Source organism: Podarcis pityusensis (assembly GCF_964106645.2).
Source record: "Podarcis pityusensis genome assembly, chromosome: 3".
In the NCBI taxonomy this organism is placed as follows: Eukaryota; Metazoa; Chordata; class Lepidosauria; order Squamata; family Lacertidae; genus Podarcis; species Podarcis pityusensis.
In genome coordinates this window covers 64,134,694-64,157,859 of record NC_138026.1, presented here as the reverse complement: position 1 = coordinate 64,157,859, position 23,166 = coordinate 64,134,694, and the positions used below count along the sequence as shown (strand labels likewise).

At 41.6% G+C, this 23,166-nt stretch overlaps 2 protein-coding genes across 5 annotated transcripts in view; one reads left to right on the top strand and one right to left on the bottom strand.

The window, feature by feature from the left end:
- GRM1 (glutamate metabotropic receptor 1) overlaps positions 1-20,072 on the bottom strand; it is a 183,595-nt gene extending 163,523 nt beyond the window's left edge. Inside the window, exons 1-5 of one of the 3 annotated variants that reach the window (XM_080998551.1) lie at positions 19,907-20,072; positions 15,473-15,531; positions 14,086-15,335; positions 5,473-5,619; positions 2,963-3,860 (exon numbers count right to left, since the gene is read on the bottom strand). In XM_080998551.1, coding sequence (XP_080854677.1) covers positions 2,963-3,725 — 763 coding nt within the window. In that variant the 5' untranslated portion in view covers positions 3,726-3,860; positions 5,473-5,619; positions 14,086-15,335; positions 15,473-15,531; positions 19,907-20,072. Of the gene's footprint in view, positions 1-2,962; positions 3,861-5,065; positions 5,428-5,472; positions 5,637-14,085; positions 15,336-15,472; positions 15,532-19,906 lie in introns of those variants that run through there. The other 2 variants (XM_080998552.1, XM_080998553.1) reach the window with 2 other exon arrangements.
- A 195-nt stretch (positions 20,073-20,267) lies between these two features.
- The window catches only part of SHPRH (SNF2 histone linker PHD RING helicase), a 44,987-nt gene continuing 42,088 nt past the window's right edge, over positions 20,268-23,166 (top strand). For both annotated transcript variants that reach the window (XM_080998538.1, XM_080998537.1), the window contains exon 1: positions 20,268-20,455. The gene's annotated coding sequence lies outside the window, so the exon portion shown is untranslated. The remainder of the gene's footprint in view (positions 20,456-23,166) is intronic.

Below are 23,166 nucleotides of genomic sequence, written 5' to 3'. Positions count from 1 at the left end.
AAACCACCCGTGGTGCCATCACATCACATCAGAGCTGTGGCATTGTGGAAGTGGGTGGCTGATCCCTTTTTCAATCTGAATAATCTCCCCCAACTATTATTTGACCCCTGGGGAAACGTCAGATACCAGTATTGTTCTTGTATGTTTTCCCCTACAGGACAAACCACATTTGGTGTTTGGGGAAAACAGCATGAGGGATTGGAATAACTTGCCTCTGCTAGTACAGTTGCACTGACCCAATTTTCACCCAATGCAACTTCTTTTAACTTCTTTCGGGTGATCTAATTGTGATCCAGTTGTGAATGTCATTTCTAGACTAATACAAAGTTGTTCTTAAATCATCAGTGAGGGTCAAATCAATAGTCTTTCATTATCTCCTGTCCAATGGGCAACTCCCAGGGCAAAACCATAAAACAATTAAGTACAGTATATCTTTATTGTGAATTGTACAAAATGGAGAGGTATTTAAATTCTAATAGATCTTTTACTGATGCTTATATAACATATAAACAAGAGAACCCCCAAGACGGCTAACTGAAGAGAGGTGCATCCATTCTCACTATCCTTGGGGCATTTGCTTTCCGTATTTTAAAAACAGGATAGTGATTATGATGATGATCTCAACACCTTATGTAGTTTACAGAAAGAAGCGTCATAATCTTGTTGGAATTTTGGAGAGTAGAAAACCCCAAGAATATTGCAAATTCAGTATTATTTCTTCCTTAATTCCTTAACTGGGATCCTAGATGGACCTATGTAAGTTCCACCAAACTTTCAAGTAAACATGCATGGGATCAGGATACACATCCTACATTGCAAATACGTTGGGTGTAAACAAAAATGTCCACAGCAATTGTATCTGTAAAAGATTTATGATGGCGCACAGTCAGAAGTCAGCATGTTGCAAAGCAGACTTGAGCCCCAAATCCCAAAAATATCATAGTAGAAGGGGAGGTTACCTTTAAATTACGGTACTTCCTGCTAAGGAATATTTTCACTTTAAAAGGGCAGCTTATTGAAAGATTTTGCAAGCAGTATATGCAATTACTAGTGAAAGTATCATACCATTCGCCTAGGCTTTATAGCATGCACTGATTTTAAAATACATTTATCAGAATGATTCATTGACCCCATTTACTTTTGAGGAGGAAATAGCATATGTGATAAATAAAGAATAGTCTTCTCCTTCACCTGCCACAAGATCCAGCTATATCCACAAACAGTGTTGTAATTGAGTGCCAGGAGTATGCAACAACTGGGATGAGTTACAGTTATTTTATTCCTAGGTTGCCACAGAATGAACTCCATGAATACTTATTCCCTTTTCTTAACACATTTCAAAAAAACAGGCTGATTCCACATTTTTAATGGCTAACACCACTCTAAGTCAAATCACCTATGACTAACTGAAGGCTGCCTTATTTCATGTCAAGTCTATACTTGTAATTTGTTTCTTTCAGCTATTATTTGATCACAAAAAGTTCATGAAAAATCCTATTTGTTATGACAAAAAGACATTGAAAACTTCAGTATAACAGGAAGACCAAATTTTGCATGTAAAAAGTCAGTTATTCTTTAAACAGATATCAAAGTAGAACATTTCCCCTAGTGGACAACTTTAATTATTTTTTATCTATTTGTCATGATCTAGCTATAAATTATTGCTTATATTTTCTAATAACATTTCTCCCCAATTCCTTCACTATAGTTTTAAAGTATAGTAAACTTCTTCCTTGTAGTCACTAAAAGATAATATTATCTGGCAATTCACAAAGCATCAACACATTATGAGTATTAATTCTTTTGGATACTTGCACACTAAGAGATCTTTGCCCACATCAGTTCATTTTATGAAATATGTAACAACAATAATTTTGGCTCTCATCCTTGCTGCCCGATAGTTTCCAGAGATAACAGATTTCCTAGGGGTCAAATGCCCATATTTTATTTTTAAAAACAACCTTGGTGCTCACTAGAGCAAAAATACAATTGACATGAAAGACATCTTTTTTTCTCTCCCTCTCTTCAAGGCAAGCCTGCAGAACTTGCCTCATTGAAAATCTATAAACTTCATTACTGAGCTGGCACTTTTTCTTTGAGAATGATTTGTTCATGCCATTATTAACTTTGCCTGTAGATTTCCACATCTGCTACCTACTTAATTAGATATGAAAGACTGCTTGCAATTGGAATTATTGAGTCTCAGTGAGGAAGAGGATAAAAAGGTTGGTTTAAGTACAAAATAACACTACACATATCAGGGGTGTGCATGTTTCTTCTTCTAGATGTTCATCACAAGAGCATGGATTCGAAAGAGCTGTTAGCTAACAGTTTCACTCTGTCATGCTTAAATATTTAGTCTTTGGGGAGTTAGCTGTCCATGATTCAGGAGAAAAGTTGATTGCTAATAAAAGACCAATAGAGGCTTGTCCCACTGATGGGAAGATGAATATTCCCCAAAAAGCTTTACTACTACTACTACTACTACTACTAATAATAATAATAATACACCCTAAGCAATGTATAGGTACAGTACAGCTCTCTTATCTTCTCTAAAATCATGGATAATTAATGGTCTGAGAGCTAAAATTAATGAGATGAGAGCCAAAATGTATCTATTATATATGCTTGTTTAGCAAAGCTCATTATACTATAGGAAAGTTCTGTGGGGAGCTGTCTATGGTTGTAAGAGAAAGACTAGTTCAAAGCAAAAGGAAGGAAGAGATCATAAGTAATGTACACATCTAGCAGAGTTAAATGGTTTCGACTTGAACCTTGAAGTAGGATCAAGACCCTCTTCTCTTCTGATATGAAGTCACTCCTTCATAGCAGCAGTTTCTCAGAATTGGAATAATGTTGCCAATCCTTTAGTGTTAAAGTTGGATTGAAACTACAAAGTGATTTATACCTGAAATGCCCTACAGGAGCAATTAATAATATGAGCTTCTCTTTTTATACCCACCTTCTGTATGGACAGCAGACACATAGGTCCAGTTGTAACGTTTGACTATGTCGAGCATGGCTCTGGCTTGCAGAATGTCCGACGGAACTACCCTCAAGAAGTATTTGTACAAAGTTTTGTCACTCAGGTCAATACTGGTTGCAGAATATGCAATCTGGGGAATATCAAAGAGCTGAAGCAGATTTTGAACCTGGATGGCCACAGAACTGGATCCTGGGCCGATGACACCAGCAATGGGCTTTTTCTCCCTGACCTGGTGGTGATACGAAGGGTCAGGCAGGCAGCGGCCGAGAGCATCTTTCTCATCTCGAATGGAGATCAAAGAGTCCCTTATGAATTCAATACTCTGCTCCAAGGCCACAGAGGAGTGCCAACAGGAATCTCGGATTTCACTGCCTAAAGTGATGTTGGGCAGCAAGACTGGGTCTGAATTAATTTTATCCAGAGTGTGAAACATGGCCTCAACTCTCTGGATGCCATATTGCTCTCGGATCTCACCACATTTTCTTTCGGGCACCTTCTCAGCTGGAGGTTGGTGATGAACAGAAAAGAGGGCTCCTATGATGACATCACCATCCATTCTGGCTACTGATCTTTGGGAGGAAGCACCTGAGATCAAAACCTTCCTGCCAGCATTCTTGGGGAGAAAGTCCATCTCCAGGAAAATTGCAGGGAAGAACACCAGCAGCACCCCTATCATCTTGTTGCAGGAAGCCATCCAGATTCTGGCGACCAATTTCACGGGCTCTTCCTGCCTGCACATTGTTAAAGATATGAAAAAGGCGGCAGATTCGCTCCACTGTTTTACTTCTCAAGTGCCTCCAAAACCCATTAGAATGTGCCCTTAAAGCAAATCGCCTGGAGGGGCAAAGAAGTCATCCTAGGAGTGAATTGTAGCCTGTTGACATAGGAAGAAAGAACAGAACACATTGATCAACTGAAAATATGTCAAAGCAGAGCTCAGTAAAGGTCATTTTCTTCATGAACATCTCTCCCCACCTGCCTGGAATATTAGCAGACACCAGATCAAATGGCTCCAAATAGCAGGTGTCTTTCGATTTCAGATCTCAAGGGGAGAAAGCAGGGAGAGAGTAACAAGGCACAGTTATACTACTTAGACCAACACTGCATAGGTGTGGGTGTGGGTGTCTGCACACACACACACACACACACACACACTAAAGTAGTGGTGCCTTGTTGCATGCATGCATATGTAATATACGAAGAATCTTGCATTTATAAACAGAGTGCAGTGTGTGACTTGATATATTCATTTATACCTAACCACCTCCATGTGCAGAAATTGGTATCCCTTATCTACTAAGGCAAAATGCTGTTACCTGCATTCTGACACTTAAAGCAAAGAAAAGCCTTTACAAGTTTGAGAACTTCCTTGTGTCTTTAATTAGATTTTTAAAAAAACAAAAACCCTTCATTATTAAGTCGAGAACAAGAAAACTATGCTAGTTTAAACATCTTGAGAAAGACGGGGTGTGTGCGCTTCTGTGTAGAATCTTCAGAAAAGAAAATGTCATTTAAAGGTCAAGACAGAATTCTTAAAAACCCTTACAAGATACAGCCTTTCCCAGCTAGATTAATCTTTGGGTTTTGAAAGGGGGAAAGCTGTAGTTCGACAAAAGAGACAACTATGCAAGCTGTGGGAAATACATATTAGTTACTAAGGCAACCGCAGGCAAAGTCCTGATGTGCTTTTCTGGCACCGTTTGCTTTTCATGCAGACTTTGGGCAGGAGAGGTGACAAGCCAGGCGGCTAGAGTTTAAGTAGTTTAATGCGATTTAAAAGGCGATCGGCCGCTTGTTGGAAATAATTGCTGATTGGAAAGTCGGGTATGCTTCGCTTCGCTCGGCTGCCTTGGCTCCCTGTTGCACGGGCAGGGATTGCTATGGATTTCAGCACCCTGGACAACGTCCACGGCAACCCGATCCCTAGCGAGTTCCTCCGTTCGGTGCAACAGAATCTGCAGCCATGCTGCGCTCTTTGCCCCAATAACTTCTTGCACCCGTTGCTTTGGTCTTTTGCACCCACCGACCCACCCACACACTACTATCCAGTCCCCGAAAACACATAGTAGAAATACATACAGAGAATTCCAGTTGCAGCAGCCTCTTCTCCCCACCCTCTCTCTGAAAGGCTTTTAATGGAATGAAGCGCTGCTGGTGGGTTTCTATGAAGCAAGCCAGATTTCTAGTTGCCACCTCCCCCCACCCACCTTCCTTCGGTCTTTCTCCCCATTATCTCTGAAGGACAGGAGAGGGGAGAAAGGCGAGAGATGAAAGCGGGCAGAAGGACCGTACTGTCTGTAGCAAGTGCCGATTCTCCCTGCGCACGCACAAAAACACACACATCTACGGAATCCAGAGAAACTGGTCACAGGAAGCCGAATTCGTTTGAAATCTAATGGAGAAGGAAGGTCTTTTTGTCTGGCTCTCTTGCCTGCAACGTTATGGTTCGCGCCGGTCCCTTTTGGAGGATGGAACTCAAGACCTACCTGAATCCGAATCGGTGAGGCTGGTCGTTCCTTTCCGTGTCCGAGGCGTTCATTGCCAGTTCTCCTGTTCACATTTCCCTTTGCCACAGTCTGGTACAGGCGAATCGAAGGAGATGGGCTGTACGCGACTGCCCTCTTTCTTCAACGCTGTTTTACCGCATGAAGGAGGGAAAGGGGAGGGGTGTGTGGAAACAGGTCATTCCAGGCTCATCTATTATCTCATGCATAAAGATCAGTCATTCTTTCCCCTTCTTCAACCAGCTCTCAGCCCCCCTCCCTTTCCATATATAAGCATATATATGTTGGTTTGAACTGTATTTCAATGCCTTAAATTCGTTACTTCCCAGTCACACAAGCAAGTATAAGAAACAGGAGAGAGACTGGTTTCAGAGGTATAGACAGACATGCACATTTGCATCCTGCTGTGAAGATTTCTAACACTGCATTTGAAGATTTAATTTTCCAATTACTATTGCATTAAAACCCTACCAGAACAAAGCAAAATCCCATGAATAGTCTAGAATGGAATTTTTTTCCAGCTGAATCTAAAGCTTGCATGCTAAGAGGCATGTAAGATTAAAATAATACCAGGCTGAAAAAGGCAATTGACCCGCTTGCTACACAGACTGAATTAAAGGACTCTAGTGTTTTAGTTTATTATATGAAAGTTAAAGTTAGAATAAGACCCCACTGGGAATGCTAGACGCTTTCAGGACTGATAGTTGCCCTACTTCTGAAAAGGCAAAGACACCTTGTGCAAAGAGATGAGTGCAAGAATGCAAGGACCATTTTTTGTGGGCTTATTTGCCATGGTTTTCTACCTGTATGATCTCTGTTACCTTTACACAGTTCATTTATGTGTTACATGTGTTTACATTAGTTCCAGTATTATTTTTTAAAAAACAAAACCTGTGGACATGTGAGCTTTATGATATGTTTTCGGTAAAAAAGGATAATTTTCCTTCTGCCTGAAGGACACCCAAGGTAATGTGCATCCCATAGAAACCAACTCAACAATTAAAACAATGGGATTTAAAGTAACAGATGAAAGATCATGGCTAAAATAGCTGCATAACCATTTGCAATGCAAGGAAATGTGTTTTTAAAATCCATTCTAAGTCTAAATCTCATCACTGATGTGGCCTGACATCTCTTACTGAGAATCAGACTCCAAAGCTGTAATGCCACCTGTGGGAGCCTTCTTGCCTCAAGCCCCACAGTGTCATTTCAGGAAGGAAGCCTAGTGTAAGGTCTCACCAGCTTATTTCAAAGAACAGGGTTCGTATGTGAGAAGACATTCCCAGAGGTAAGATCAAATTCATTGATGAAATCAAGAGAGACCATGAAGCTACAACAGGGGACAGTGAATCAATCTTTTGCAGAACCAACACATGAATGGTGGCTTATGAGTTAATTGTTTCCCACATAATGGGATTAAGATGTATCTGGCTAGAGTTTCAGATTGGTTTGTGCTTTATCTTTGGAAACTTATTTTAAGAGAGGGAAATTCTCCCCTGAGGAAAAAGTGAGAGTTGCTTAATAAAAGCAATGAAGAAATCCAGGATTTTAGCACACATGTGATTGGACTGCTATGCTCCCTTCTCAAACAAATGTTAGCAGCAAAGGCGAGAATTTCTGTCTTTGACTATGAAGTCAAACATCTCTAGCCAATGAGGTGGAAATAATCTAGTATTTTTAATCTCTTTTTGAAATTTGTTGTTGTTGTTGTTGTCATACAGTACCTGTGTTGTTTTAAAATACATATATTGCAGGTAGGTCAATTACACACATATATCTTATGCTTTTGACCTCAGCATTCCATAGTTTCTGGAAGTTCTCAGCTCATAGAAGCTCACACCTACACATCTATAGACATATGGAGTCACCTGAGTAGGTAAAAGTCATACCATAGCAACATACTTCTGAGTGGCCTTATTTGACTTCTAAACTGACAGGCATGCAACAACCCAATTTTAATACCCAGTGAAGGATGCTTTCTAGAACATCCATGATTTGCAGAACAACAAAAGCACCTTTAATACCTGAGGGGATAAGCTTCTGCTCCTTAGGAGGATGGCTCAGGAGCCATAGGATGCTGCTAACATACCCCATTTCACCAATTTGGACAGGATACCCATTTGATCTACACAGCTTCAATTCTGAGTCCTGTCTCATCCCTCCACTCCCTGCTAAAAGTGGGATCACCTCCCTCACACACAGCTTGATAACACTCCAAGACCACGACGTAGTTTTTACAGAGCCAAATATGGATAGTTGTTTCCCATCTTCACAATAGACTGAACCATTTTGCTGAGATTGAGAGGCAGAACTGCCAGATCAACTATTACTTAGAAACAATCTGGTGTTTCTGGGATATGGCCAATCTGCATTACTAGCTCAATTCCAAAGGAATGCATCAGATATATCTGTGAACGTATAAAAGTATTACAATAAACTGCAGTATGCCTAGAGCATGTAGACTCCTGGAAGTCCAGCAAAACTCGTGAGGATGAGCAGCAGGTTTAAGATTATAATGGGAACCTCTAGCATGATTTGGAGAGATATGAATATCCTTAAGGCAAAACAAGTAAGAGTTATTGTAGCTTCCTCCAGAAAGATTATTGATAAATAGAAGTTTTAAAACACTTCTCCGCAGCAATACAGGAAGGCTGAATGACCTCACATATTATCTTCAACTGAAATATAAATTCCATGATGTTATTTCATTAGCATAATGAATTCCATTTACCCTTTTTAAAGTAAGCAAATCACACAGACTTCCCCAGAGATTCAGCCAATAGGGAGTTTTCATCTCATGGTGGTTTCAAGCATCTTCAGATGTGAAATATATCTTAATGCATAATCCGGCACCTTGAGACACATTGTGTGTTTTCAATGCTCTTCAGGGGCTTTAGTCTCTCTCAAGCAATGCATAGTTTATGTTCATCCAGATGTACTACCTCGTGAATTGCCTGCATTTGTCACAGTATTTTATCCATACCTGTATCTATATGCCAGCCCCTGAGTGTGAAGGACTAGATGTGGTAGAGGTTCAATCCAGATTAAACAGAAATTGTTGATGATTCGTGTTTGAGTTTGCAGTCTGTCTTGGATAGAGTTGAGATTCCTGTGAAAGATCAGGTACTTAGCTTGGGAGTATTCCTTGATGCATTGCTGTTGGATAGGCAGGTAGCATTGGTTGTGAAGAGTGCCTTGTCCCATCTTTGGCTAGTTTGCCAACTAAGAACTTTCTTTGCCACAGTCATTCATGCACTAGTGAAAGGGAAGCCAATGTGATACCTTCTAGGTGTATGCAGAAGGGTCATAGCTCTGTAGTAGAGCATCTGCTAGGCATACATGTCCCACCTTGAATTTCCAAAATGTTAAGGTAGGCCTGGAAAGATCTCACCCTGAAACCCTGGAGAGCTGCCACTAGTTAGTGTAAAAAAAATACTGGGCCAGTTTGACTGTTAATCTGACTTGGTTTGAGGCAGATTATTATGTTCTGTTGTTGGACTCCAACTCCCATCAGCCCCTGGCAGCATGGTCAATAGTCAGGGATGATGGGAGTTGGAGTCCAACGACATCCAGAGGGCACTATATTGGTACTGATGTACTCTCATCCTCTACACTGGATTACTGTGTGGGACTACCCTTGAAAAGTGTTCAGAAACTGCATTTGGGACAAAATGCTGCAGCCAGGTTGCTGACAGGTGCTAGCATTTTGATTCCAATTTGCCCATTCTGAGATGTGTCTCCTGTGGTTTATTTAATGAATGTGACAGAATCCTGAGCTTCTTTCAAAACCCAGGTTACTTTCATCATTAAGGGTAATTTCACTTTAAACCAAGAGCCTGGTGTGGATGATATTCTGCCTTGGGAATGATGCAGTTAAAAATGCCTTCGCCATATTGGGAAGTTCTGTCGGAGGTCTTGAGTCTGGGAGGAGAAAGAGAGAAATAGAGCTGTTTATATATTGTGGGTGAAACTCCTCAGAGGGACTCAAGAGCGACAGTTTGGCGAGATGGAAAGAGCGATGTTATCTATGAAGGCGATGATATATGGAAACCATCTCGATTTGAGGAATGGAAGAATGGAAAATTCACACAGGATTATTATTATTATTATTATTGGTGTTTATCGGCTTAAGGAGACTATCAGAAGAGATCATAAAGAAAAAAGAGAAAATATATAAACAAGATGTGATGTGGAAACAGCAAGATAAGACTGGATAGAATTATGAACTTTGTTTGGACTGATTTGGACTAATTTGGACATTAACGCAGTAGCAAGAAGATGATCAGAATCCCCCTTCGGATCTTGAAATATGGGTCCCCCCAACAAAATTTAAAATTTGGCTTTGTAATTCGGAACTTATGTGATGTGATTTAATTTGATTTGATTGGCCGGTTAATAAAAATTATTTTTTTTTAAAAAAAAGATATTCTGCCCTGGGCATATGAGACTATCCAAAGGGCTGCCAATTTGAGAATCACAACTAATATATGCTGTATGCTACTAAGCTTTACTGCTAAGTGCAAAGGTAGCCCAACAAACCATGAAGATACGGTGCTCTGAAATGAACACAGAACTCGATGAATTATTGGAAGCCATGCGAGCATTTTAAAATAAGGCTGCAGTTCTAATAATGCCACTGAAATTGATTAAATTTTCCATGTGTAAGGAGGGTGTGGAAGTTTGCCACAGGTTTCATTTAATATATTTGCATTAATGACAATAAGAGGGGTGGCTAAGCCACAGCCCTCTAGCTGTTGCTGAAGTACAACTCCCATCATCTCTGACCATTGGCCATGCTGACTAGGGCTGATATAAGTTGTAGTTCAGCAGCAGCTGGAGGATCACGGGTGGTGCACTCCACACAGCCTGTTATCTTTTTTTTACAAATATTGGCGCTGGCAGTCTGGAGAAGGTGCAATAAAGCTCATAGATAAAGCTGGCAGCCAAGCGAATTAGTGCATAGCTGGGCTGACAGGTGGGTGGATTGGGAGCTGAAAGCCAGCAAAGCCTGTAGGGAGAGTCTGAAGAAAGCTTGATTTTTACCCAAAGGATGGGTTGTCAAAGCAGAATCAGAGGCTTTTTAAAGTGCCATTTGGAATCAACATTGGCCCCTTATGTCACCTTACCTCTGCTGACTAAATATCTACAGAACAGCCTTCTGGCCATTAGCAATGATGGCACTCAAGCGGCAACAGAGATCAGGCCAGCCACTCTCTCTTCTGGCAACCTGCCATGAAATATATCTGGGACTAGTTATCAAAGTCCCTTGTTCCATATTGTTGACATTGAACAACAAAACCCCATTTGCTGCAAAAGTTAGGACTTATTCCCCCTCCTATCCCCAACCAATGAGTAACTTTAGCACAGAAGAGAATGCCTGCATCAAATATTTAGCAGCTGCTCTTTGCACCCCTCAGTATCCTGCCATATCTAGTTTTTCATTTCTATATATTGCACAAATGTATCTTAGCAGAATCACAAAAGTCAGAAAGGGTTATCCAATTTCCCTACATTCCCTACATTCCCCTATTGTCTCCTACAATTTAAAAAGGCTTATGTTGTTGTTGTTTAAGTGCTGATTTAAAAGGCAAAACAAACAAAATAAAATATTGGGAATTTAGAAAGGGTTATGAGAAAAAAGCACGTTGACATGTTGGAATTGTGACTGATATGAACAGCATAACCCCATTAAAAGTCCTTCATCTTCACTTGTGGAATGTACCTCGACCCTCTAACATAACTCCACTCTGAGCTTAATATGGAAAAGTCTCAGATAGGTCTGTCTTGGGTCATATGTGAACTGAACACCAACTTCCTTGAGAGTTCTGGCTAATCATGGACCATGCAATCATGCGCCACCTCCTGAAGCACCTTGCTCTGCTCACAAATCATTGACTTAGATCCTAAGGTTGCAACCCTAACGATGTCTACTCAGAAAGAAGTGCTCTTTAAATTAAAGGGGCTTATTTGCAGGTAAGTGGGATTTGGAGTGCAGCCTAAGCAAGCTTCTGCAGGTGGGAGTGTCATGCGAGTGGAATTCTGATCATGAGACTCTCTCACTAATGGAAGTGGAGAAGTGACTTTCAGTAACCTCCCTTTTCCCCTTGCCAACCTGCCACAGAGAGTTATGAATGGTGCTCCACAGCAGCATTGCGCAGCTGCTGGGGAAAGGAGAGATGAGCAAAGAAAATGTCATACCACCCCATACTCTGCTAGATACCAGCTCCCTCCATGAATGTAAGCAGCCCTTTCATTAGCAGAGGACTAGTTAAGATCCAAGTTTGGTAGCTAAAGGGAGGGTTTTTCAATGCACACTTAAATCTTAGGGTCATAGTGTTCTTACAATATCCAACAGAGAGAAGCTTGGATAGATAAGGCTGGTTGGCTCACACTGGTAGAGCTTAGATCACAGCAATCTTGAAGGTGCACAAGATAACACTAGTTTTTTATGAGGTAGAAGAGAACCACATACTTGAATTAATGTGCCTATGCAAAAATGTCCCTTATTTGTAAAGCTAAGGCATTAGAGGGAAAGCTAGACTAGAAGCCTTCTGCCTGATATATATTAGTCTTACATATAATGGGAAGCTTGAGTGTGGAAATGCATTCAACCAAGCAACCCCCCCTCCCTTGCATTTTCAGGGGGTATGTAAGGTTTGTACTGCATCCCCTTGGTAACAACATGTTTAATACATAAATAGATGCCTGTAGGCTGGAAAATGGGGAAAACAAACGAATATTTGAACTGGCTCAAATATCCCCTCGATTCACCCATATTGTTATTTGTACAATGGCAAAGAGGAGAGTAGCTAGATGGAGGAAAGAAATTACACAGGACATCCTTGATGGCAGAAGGGGAGAAGTCGGTCACAACTTGCTTTATTCTAGCTTAGCAGCAGCAAGGCAGGCAGGGCATGAAAACAATGGTTGGGTCTGCTAAAACCTTTTATCAAGTCATACTGTTGGTCTCCTTACTTCAGTATTGTCTACTCTGACTGGCAGTGGCTCTCCAGGCCAGGTACCAGGCAGGAGAATGTCTCAACCCTACTTGGAGATACCAAGTCTCTCTAGGTCTGGAGAAGTTGTCTCTCTAGATCTGTCCAACTCCTCCCTTAAGAACTTAACCAGGTCTTGATTGTGGGATTCCTATAGGCATCTGGTTGGCCAAACTAAATGAGACACTAGTCTGATCCAGCAGGACTCTTTTTATACTCTTAACCTGACCAACTCAGCAAAGGAGGAGATCAGTCTCCCCAAGTCAAAGCCAAAACAGGCCACTAATGGCCTGCCACTACTAGTGCAGATATACTTCTGTCCTCCCTGTATCCTATCACACAGCACAAAGCAAGTCCAATAAAGAAAGCAAGGATCCAGCATTTCCTAAATGATATATCCCATCTGCTGAGAAATCAAAGTCATATTCCTTTCTTTAACTAATCTTGCTAAATAAATTCTTGGTAATCTGCAGTCATCACAATCAAGACAGGCTCGTGGGTTTGTGTTGGTGGGTGACACATCTGTCCACATGTTGCCACCCAGGGGCTGCTCTGTTAAGATCCCCTTTCCAAGGCCGTGACAGTAAATTATATCAGACATTCAAGTGCAGACCATCCAGTACTCCCATTATTTTTGAAAAATGAGATTGCAAAAGTCTAAGGCGCCTCATTCAATCTTGAGCAGCATAACAAATAAAGCAGAGCTGCTCTATTTGTAACCTGGTAGCCCAGTTTGGAAAATAAATTAAAGTTTTGATTAAATCAATGTGTTTTAGATATGGATTTAAAATTTGAGCCTTCAGAAAGTTCACAGTATGAAAAGGCGGGAGAGAACCCTGTGCTTCCTTGGTTCATTTTGTTTAGTGGTCATTAATACGGTAATTGCCTCATGAATACAACTGAAATAGCTACACTTTTCAAATTGCAAAGCACTTATTATTGGAGAAAACTGTGTCTCATTTCCATGCACTGAGGAAAATGTACTGTACCTATGTTTGTTTGTTTTTGAGAATTCTCCAGTATTTTTGGAGAGGTTTTACTTTTTTTAAGCCAATATTTAAAGAAATAGTGGGGTTTTGTTTTTAGTAACTTCATCTTTCTCTTGGTATTTTGAAGGGCTGTTACCTCTCTTCATGACTATTTGAGAAACTGAACCCTAGCTTTTAAAATTTACCTGTTAAGATTAAATCAGATATTATGGGAATACAAAGAAAGCTAGAAGAACTTAAAATAACAAACTATCTAACTGTACATGAAAAATTCATGTATAGTTTTATGATCACCCCCCACTTTTTTCCCTTGCGGCTGATCTGCGATGAGGCAGTATCCTGTTTTACTCACTGACATTGGCCCTCATGACATTTGACTACCTAAAAGGAATATTAATGTATACTTTATACTGGGGCTTCATTAGACCATACATTTCTTGCATTAACTATAGCAGTTTAGGTCGTTTTCTTCCCAGCAGCAATTCAACAAAATAGTATCCTCTCATATCACATTTAATCTCTATTGTTTGACGTTCACTCATAGACTCGCTGATTCAGTGGCATTCAAAACAGTTTGCTTATTTATTTAACCATATTTTTAACCTACCCACCTCTTTTTCAGGCAATTATTCTCTCCCAAAGCAGCTTGCATCAATTTAAAAGAGTAGAGGAGCACTGCCATCAGGCACACAAAGACCCACAAGGGAAAAGAAGTGGATGGAAAAGCAGAGAAATGGAACATCAACTCCTTAAGGCCAGACTGAAGCAGTGGGCCATAACCAGGCATTTATAGTCACCTGTTTATAGTCATCAATTTATAGTTGATCTTCGCTGGCCAGTGTTCTTGCTTGAATAGCAGTTGATGGCTCTCAATGGATGGGGCCAGAACGTCCTCTCATTTTGCTTCTGCAATACTAAAGCAGACTGGAAGTTGGAGCGGAGTGTTCTTTCTGGCATGGAGGAGAAAGCAAGCTCCTTCTGTGGCCAGTGGATGGGGCCAGGCTGGCCACCCCCTTGCCACAAGGTTCTTCCTAGGAGCCTCCCAGTGGCCTTTGGTGCCTCTTACACTGAACATAATCTTCCATCTACAATTGTCTGAAGCACCAAACAGAAGCTTTAAAACATACCTAAATAAATCCTTTCAATCCCATCCAGGGAGTATGTACAGACTTGTGATGTTTTCATGTCATGCAGACATGATGTTTTCATGTCATGTTCCTGAAAGAGAATCACGGGGTGGTGCTGCGGAGGAAGTGTTTTGGACATTAACACAGAATGCACAGTGCTGTGTTGACAGCAGAAGAGAAACTCAGTCTGTTCACATTTTTATTGTACATGAAAAATATGTTAAGACACCTGTGTGGTGCCTGTACAGAGCCGAAGAGAATTTTTTTGAGAGAAAACGGATTTAGTACCACAGTGGAGATGGAAAAATATGAGCTTAGCTAACTCACACAATGTTTTTATGCATTTAAGATTAATTATGGGCACAACCCATACATAGCATCAGTGTGGTGTGGTGTCATGCTAGGATGGGAGAAGCCAGTTCAAATATATACTATATTATTGTTATTTTGCTATTGATGTTGATATTATTAGTATTGTTTTATACACACACATCGCCCTTATTATGTGTATTTTATATACCACCCTTCGATGAAAGGGCACAAGGTAGTTTAAAACACAGAACACAAATGTCAATACATAACATAATATCTGTACAATATAAAAATCAAAATGGTTACAATTGTCGTAAAAAATACGTAATGGAATATAGATTTTTTTAAAAAAGATAAAATACAGATACTCATAACAGCAACAGCACAAACGAAAAGGAAGGAGAACATCATCAGCCAGGTATCTAAAATACAAAAATAGTGCACAAATTCACAATTGTCTCTCTGTCCAAAGTAGCTCTTAATTCCAGCCCCACACAGAAAACGACAGACACTCTGAGCTTTCGCCTGGGAGCTTTCCTTTTCTCTCCCAGTTTCTCACCCTGGGAGATGTTCACACTGTTTCTCACTGAGGGTCCTTCACTGAGGTCAAGCAGAAATCTGCCAATTCAAAGTCAGACAAAGCAGAGGCAGTTAAGTACAGATAAGCAATATCAGGCAAAAGCAGATAAGGGGTCAAGGCAAAGGCAGTTAGCACCTTGGACAGCTCCATGTCACATAGATTGGAAGTTTGACAAGACGGTCTTGAATGCTGCTCCAACAACCAGCAAAGTCAGATTTAGCCTTAACTGGACTGCAGCTTCCACTGAGTAGCCAGTCTCGCCCCTGGTGGTTGGAATCTGGTTTGGGAGCCATTGACTCTGGCAGCTCAGAGCAGCCCATGATTCTTCTATGATCTCTGAGCTGTCACCCTTAGAGTCTGAGAAAGGCAGTGCGACCTCTTGGGACTGGAGAAGTGCAGGCATCACCTGCTCCTCTGGTGATGTAACACCTGAGGAGACAGGAACAACCAAGACTGGTTCTGAGGGGAAATCCTCCTCACAGTCGAAGGTATCTTCTGTATCCACAGTCTCAGTCCCTGAGAAACCCTGAGTCACATGACACCATAACATTTTTGACACATTTAGCGAGTAAGTTTAGGAAGTTGAAGAATTTTGTTTTAGTGTTCAGGGATAGGCGGAGGTGAGGAGGAAATTGATCATTGTCCAGAGAAACCACCATTAAGGGACAATTATCTAGCCTGGTTTATGCAGCAGAATTCAATGGTAAAACTCTGGGGTAATAGAATGGACTGTACCACTTCAAAATGCAGGTGAAGGTATCATTTTTTAAAAAATATAAAGGAACATTTAAAAATGGTATCTTCATTCGCAATCTGAAGCAGACCCTCTCTGTCTCTGGGGTATTCCCAACTGACAGCTAGCAGAATAATATACTACACCCTCCTTAGGGTGTTCCAAATTGGCAGCTACTGGAATAATATATTGCTCCCTTCACAACAGTGACATGTATACTGAGCAGCCACGGACTCCAGAGAATTTAAATTGGCTTTGCAGCCACATTTTCAGGGGTATAAAATGCTTTCCAGCGGCACTTTATAGACTGGCTTAGTATTTCAGTTATCTAAAGCCAAAATGCTCTTGAGCATAAAACACACACACTGCTTAAGAGATAGTTAACTCTTCACCTAATGAAATCATGATTGCTATTTCAGAAATGAAATAGGACCACTTAATTAGATATAAGGCCTTCCTTTAAAGTACTCTTTCTTTTTCACTTAGCTCAAAGTGAATTAATTTTTAAACCAAAACTTTCAGACTGAAGGATGGAATTTTTATCCTAATCGTAATAGCACCATTATGGGGTTCAAATATTCATAGGAATCACTTCCGGTGCTGCCGCCATGGTGAACAGCGGATCCCACGATTGCGGATGTCAGCCATGCAGTTAATTAAGGATAATCTGGGAGTAAAATCCTGGGCCCATTTGGATCGCCATGTGTGTAGCCTCTCTGCATGCATATACTGGTTACACAGAGAGCTTCTTCTCACACATGTAGGACATGCGGGTGGTGAGGATGGAGCCACTGGGTGTGTTGACATCAGGCCTATCTTGTCCACAAGGTCCTCACATGTTCTTTTAATGTTTATCTGAACTCCCCTATTGTCATAGCAAATGGCATTTCACCAGCATTAAAAGACAAATTAGTAGCTAGGGACGCGGGTGGCGCTGTGGGTTAAACCACAGAGCCTAGGGGCCACTAGGGTGCATCAGAAGATGGCTGACAATAACATCTCTCCGACCCACACGAGGTAATTTGGAGGCTGTGATGGGAGTAAATAGCCTCCCTACCCCCCCAGGATTGTGTGGGGGGGGGACTGCCCTTGCCTGCTGTGCCCTATACCACCCCCGAATTTGTGGGGATGGGGGCACTAGGCACAATGCCCTCCTGTGGGATTTCGGCGCTCCTGGACGCCGTCTCTGATTCGCGCCACTAGCTGCAAGAACTTCAAAAGAAACAATTTGGATGAAGCGAATGCACATATTTCAAGGAAGGAGGGGGAGTAAAGACTGCTAACAGAAGAGATCTCTGATAAAACAAGATGAGTCGGAGGAACAAGTATAAATCATGAGAAGATGCGCCAAGACTCGGTATGGCAAAGGGACTGATGGGGGAGAGGGGAAAAACTTTCCTTTCTTTCCTTTATGTGATTAAACAAGAATCCCCCCCCCTCACAAGTCAGAAATGTTGTTTTAAGGACTTAAGCTGTGGATTTAAGGCTGTGTGGAGATAAACTTTCAAACCAAAGCATGTTTTAAGAAGAGCGTGGAATGTATAAGGGCTTTGGAATGACGCAGTTAAAAATACCATCGCCATATTGGGAAGTTCTGTCGGAGGACTTAAGTCTGGGAGGAGAAATAGAGAAATAGAGCTGTTTTTATATTGTGGGTGAAACTCCTCAGAGGGACTTAAAAACGACAGTTCTGTAATTAATGATGGAAAGAGCGATGCTATCTATGAAGGCGATGATATATGGAAACCATCTCGATTTGAGGATTGGAAGAACGGAAAAATTCACACAGGATTATTATTGGTGTTTATCGGCTTAAGGAGACTATCAGAAGAGATCATAAAGAAAAAAGAGAAAATATATGAACAAGATGTGATGTGGAAACAGCAAGATAAGACTGGATAGAATTATGAACTTTGTTTGGACTGATTTGGACATTAACGCAGTAGCAAGAAGATGATCAGAATCCCCCTTCGGATCTTGAAATATGGGTCCCCTCAACAAAATTTAAAATTCGGCTTTGTAATTCGGAATTTATGTGATTTGATTTGATTTGATTGGCCGGTTAATAAAAATTATTTTAAAAAACAAACAAAAACCACAGAGCCTAGGACTTGCCGATCAGAAGGTCGGCGGTTCGAATCCCCGCGACGGGGTGAGCTCCCGTTGCTCGGTCCCTGCTCCTGCCAAGTTAGCAATTCGAAAGCACATCAAAATGCAAGTAGATAAATAGGTACCGCTCCGGCGGGAAGGTAAACGGTGTTTCTGTGCGCTGCTTTGGTTCGCCAGAAGCAGCTTAGTCATGCTGGCCACATGACCCGGAAGCTGTACGCCGGCTCCCTCGGCCAATAAAGCGAGATGAGTCCTGCAACCCCAGAGTCGGTCACGACTGGACCTAATGGTCAGGGGTCCCTTTACAGAGCTATTGCCTGTCAGCAGCTACCACAGTGAAATTCTGTATTAATAACATTATGCAAAGACATTTTAAATAAGGGATAGAAATTCAGTGTAGCATGGGCACATGTGTTGATTGTCTGTGTATCTGAAAGAATTTTGGCCTCTGTTCATCACAGAGTCAACTACCAGTGAAATCCTCTATACGAGGGATTGGAAATTTATGGTCTTCTAGATGTTGTACTACAATTCACATCATCCCTGACCACTGGCCATATTGTCTGGGGCTGATGGGAGTTGGAGTCCAATAACATCTGGATGGTGACAGGTTCCTCACCCCTATATACTTTGAAATATTTATATATAATGAGATGGGTACTGAAAAGCCACAAAGCAGACATGCCCTACCACCCTACCAAGTTTAGCTCCATCAGTGTATATTACTCTGTGTTATCACAGCAATACACCCACCTTTAGGGTCATCTTGAAAAGCCTTAAGTGTCCCACTAAGTAACATTGCCCCAAATAATCTGGATCTTTCACTCTCAGACCAGCCATACAGGATCATTACTTAGTGTAAAAGAACATTATGAACATTGCTGGAAATCCTCTGTGATGTCTGGCGTGTTAGTATACAACATAAACAATTAAACGAGGAAGGAACTGAAGGTGTAAAATCCTCTGGAGGTAATTTCCCCACTGGGTTATATAAAGTTGATCTCTTCACTGATCTGAAACTTAAGTACAGCAACTTTATGCTTGAATAGTTTTATAGTCTGCTGTAGTAAAACATCTCATTTATGCTGGGCTATGTTCCTGTCGGCAAATCTTCACAAGCTTTTGCACACTTTAATTAAATAATTATCGCCATATCCCTGTGAGCCTTGAAAGGTGTCAAAGCTGTTCTACTGAAGCAGACAGGTAGATGTTATTAAACGCCTTCTTTGGGGGGGGCACCGAGTGTGTTGGGTCACTGCAGTTATGTAGTGCCAACATTAACTAGCTGTATTTGTCTTCTAATCTTTCATTAAGGTGTTATTGTTTTAAAAAAGAAATTATTAAAAGTTGAATTCAACTTGTAAAATTAATGGTTCCTATTCAGTAACTGCAGAAAGGGTTGTAGCTTAGCAACAGAGCTTCTGGTTTGTATGCCAGAAACCCAAGATTCCCTACCATTTCCAAGTAAAACTGGGAATATTCCCTGTCTGAACCTTTGGACAGTTACTGCCAGTAAGTGCAGATCAGAGGGGGTTAACATCTGGCCCTTCGGATATTGTTGGACTCAAGACCTTCGCAGAACCTCAAGACCAACCAACACGCCCCAAACTAATCCTGGTTAAACCCATCACTGCAACCTAATCTGGGTGGACCGGGTCCTACAGCAGCTGTTCCGCAACCGTCTTCGTTCGTCCTCCCCGCAGAAACACGGAACACGCCGGGCTGGAAAAAAGAAGGCACCGCGCACGCGCACATTCGCCAGCGCTTCCCTCCCGTTGTGGGGGGGGGGGGCAGGCGCGTGCTAGCGCGAGAGGGGCAGTGGGCGGGGCCTCCGCGTCACTCTCGGCTTCCGCCTCCTTCCTCCGTCCGGCGGGTGAACTTTGAGGGGAGAATCTTGTTGTTGTTTGGCTTTCCCCTCCCCCAACCTTGTTTGGCTTTCCCCTCCCCCAACCTTCCCTTCGCTTTTTCTTCCTCTTCCTGGTTCAAGGATGGTCGCTGCTCTCCTTGGAGCTGCTCAGGAGCTCGTTTCTTCTGCCAGCCTCGCCGCCGCCGTCGCCGCCGCCGGGCCCAGAAGGGGAAGCCGGGGAGGAGCCCCAAGGAGCTGATTCCAACCCTCTCAGGTGCGTCAGGCTGAGGAGAAGCAGCGGGTGGGAGGTTGCAGTTAGTGGCTTCGCCCCCACCTGTCGCTTCCACACTTACACACACGTGTGTGTTTATAGTTTTATATATAGAGGGAGAGACAGCTTCTTCGTTGGTCTATGACGTGCAATAGGCCTTAATGTGGGGGGGGGGGATTGTTACTGGCACCTTGGCCTTGTTGGTATCCCTATTATCTGCATATTCTTATAATATGCACAATATAATGAATAATTCTCTTGCGGTTTTGTATCTCACTCCCCTCCCCCCCCAACAGCCCCTCTTATAAGTTGTTGGGAGGAGCACGCTAATCTTCTCTCTCCTTCAAAAAACAAAAAAATCATTTTCTGGTATGTCATGTGCATGTACAGCCAGAGCTTATTATATTCGTGATTTATCTGTTGGAAACAATCGTAGAATATTCGTAGCATCTTTGTTTATAAGCATACAGTGAGGTGGAAGAAGGGGAATACCCCACTGTCTTTGCCCAGTGTCTACTCCACTTTGAAATATGGTAGCATAATTTACACAGTTTAGTAAGGAATCCAGATTACATGGTTTTGAATGTGCGCATATGGATTATTTGCCCATTTTACTTCCTGTCAGATGATGTGGATTAAATGTCCTGAGTAACAGATGGGTCCCAGAGTTCTTGGTCACCTGTAGATAATATAATGCAAATATGTATCAAGTTAGGTTTGTATCTGTGGCATAACTTCTTTGTTTGAGGTAGATGTATTAATTATGGCTTTCATTTGTTAAGTGCAAATATGTTTGATAGTATATGCAACAAAGAGTCTTGTGGCACTTTAAAGACCATCAAATTTATTATGGTGGTCTAGAGTCAAGTTTTTTGGTTTCATGATTGTAGTCTATAAATGTTTATGCTGTAATTAATTTATTAATCTTTTAAGGTGCCATAAGGCTTTTGGTGTGTTTTGCTCCAAGAGCTACCCCTTTGGAAAAGGTTTGATTGTGTGGCTGATTTCGTCCTTGAGACAAAATGTCATGTGTTGGTACCAACATTAATAGGCCTTTCATGAAAATTTAAAAATACTGCCTGCATCCCTCATCTCTGCCTCCATCCCTCATCTGTCCAAATATTTTAGCTTTCAGGCAGTGAGGGCGTGTTGTAGTATAAGGTGGCATAAGGCAAATTCTGAATGGCTGCCCAGATAGAAGCTTTCTGAGGAACAGAGTTGTGGTTTTTTAAGTTGTTAATCAGCAGGTATTCATATGCCTGGCCCTTGTTGTCATATTAACTTGGCCATTAAAGCAAGTCTCTCATTTTCATAGAATCTTAGAGTTGGAAGGGACCCAAGGGTCATCTAGTCCAACCCCCTATGGTGCAGGAATCTCAGCTAAAGCATCTATGACAGATGGCCATCCAACCTCTGTTTAAAAACCTCCAAGGAAGGCGAGTCCACCACCTCTCGTGGGAGTCTGTTCCACTGCTGAACAGCTCTTACTGTCAGAAAGCTTTTCCAAATGTTTAGTCGGAATCTCCTTTCTTGCAACCTGAAGACATTGGTTTGAGTTCTACCCTCCAGAGCAGGAGAAAACAAGCATGCTCCCTCCTCCATATGACAGCCCTTAATATATTTGAAGATGGCTATCATATCTCCTCTCAGTCTCCTCTTTTCCAGGCTAAATATACCCAGGTCCTTCAAGCGCTCCTCATAAGGCCTAGTTTCCAGACCCTTGATCATCTTGGTTGCCCTCCTCTGCACACGTTCCAGCTTGTCAACATCCTTCTTAAACTGTGGTGCCCAGAATTGGACACCGTATTCCAAGTGTGGTCTGACTAAGGCAGAATAGAGTGGTACTATTGCTTCCCTTGATCTGGACACTATATTTCTGTTGATGCAGCCTAGAATAGCATTAGCTTTTTTTGTTGCTGCATCACACTGTTGACTCATGTTTAGCTAGCGGTCCACCAAGACCCCTAGATCCTTTTCTCATGCACTGCTAGTAAGCTAGGTGTCCCCCATCCTATATTTGTGTATCTAGTTCTTCATGCCTAAGTACAGAACCTTACATTTGTTCCTACCTATTGAAATTCATTTTGTTAGCTTGCGCCCAGTTCTCCAATCTGTTAAAGTCATTTTGAGTTCTGATTCTGCGGCATTAGCTACCCCTCCCAGTTTGTTGTCATCTGCAAATTTGATCAGCACCCCCTCAATTCCTTCAATCCAAGCTGAACAATAACGGGCCCAGGACAGAACCCTGTGGCACCCCACTTGTCGCTTTTTTCCAGGATGACGAGGAACCAATAATGAGTACTTCTTGGGATTTAAACTATATATTGGGTGCATGGTCTCCATCCATTTGCAATCACATGCCTATTTTTAAATAACACCATTTCATAATTAAATAGGCTTATGTGTCGAGATGAAGGGTACAGATCCACTGGTGAATTCACCCTTTAGAAATGGTAATGTTTTGAATTATATTTAGAATTAGAAAACAAATTTGGAGGGAGGAATATTTAGCTTGTGAAAATATTGCTGTTGTAAGCAAAACTGATTAAGATATATTTACTTTTTACTCAGGACTTACATTTTAGATGTGTCTGTTTATATAATTTTGACAAGTGTTGTGGCTCCTTCACATGCTACTCTTTATCATTCTTGCCTTGAAACCATTTGCAGCTAGAGATTAAACCACAGTTTCTGATCAAACCCCAGAATATTCT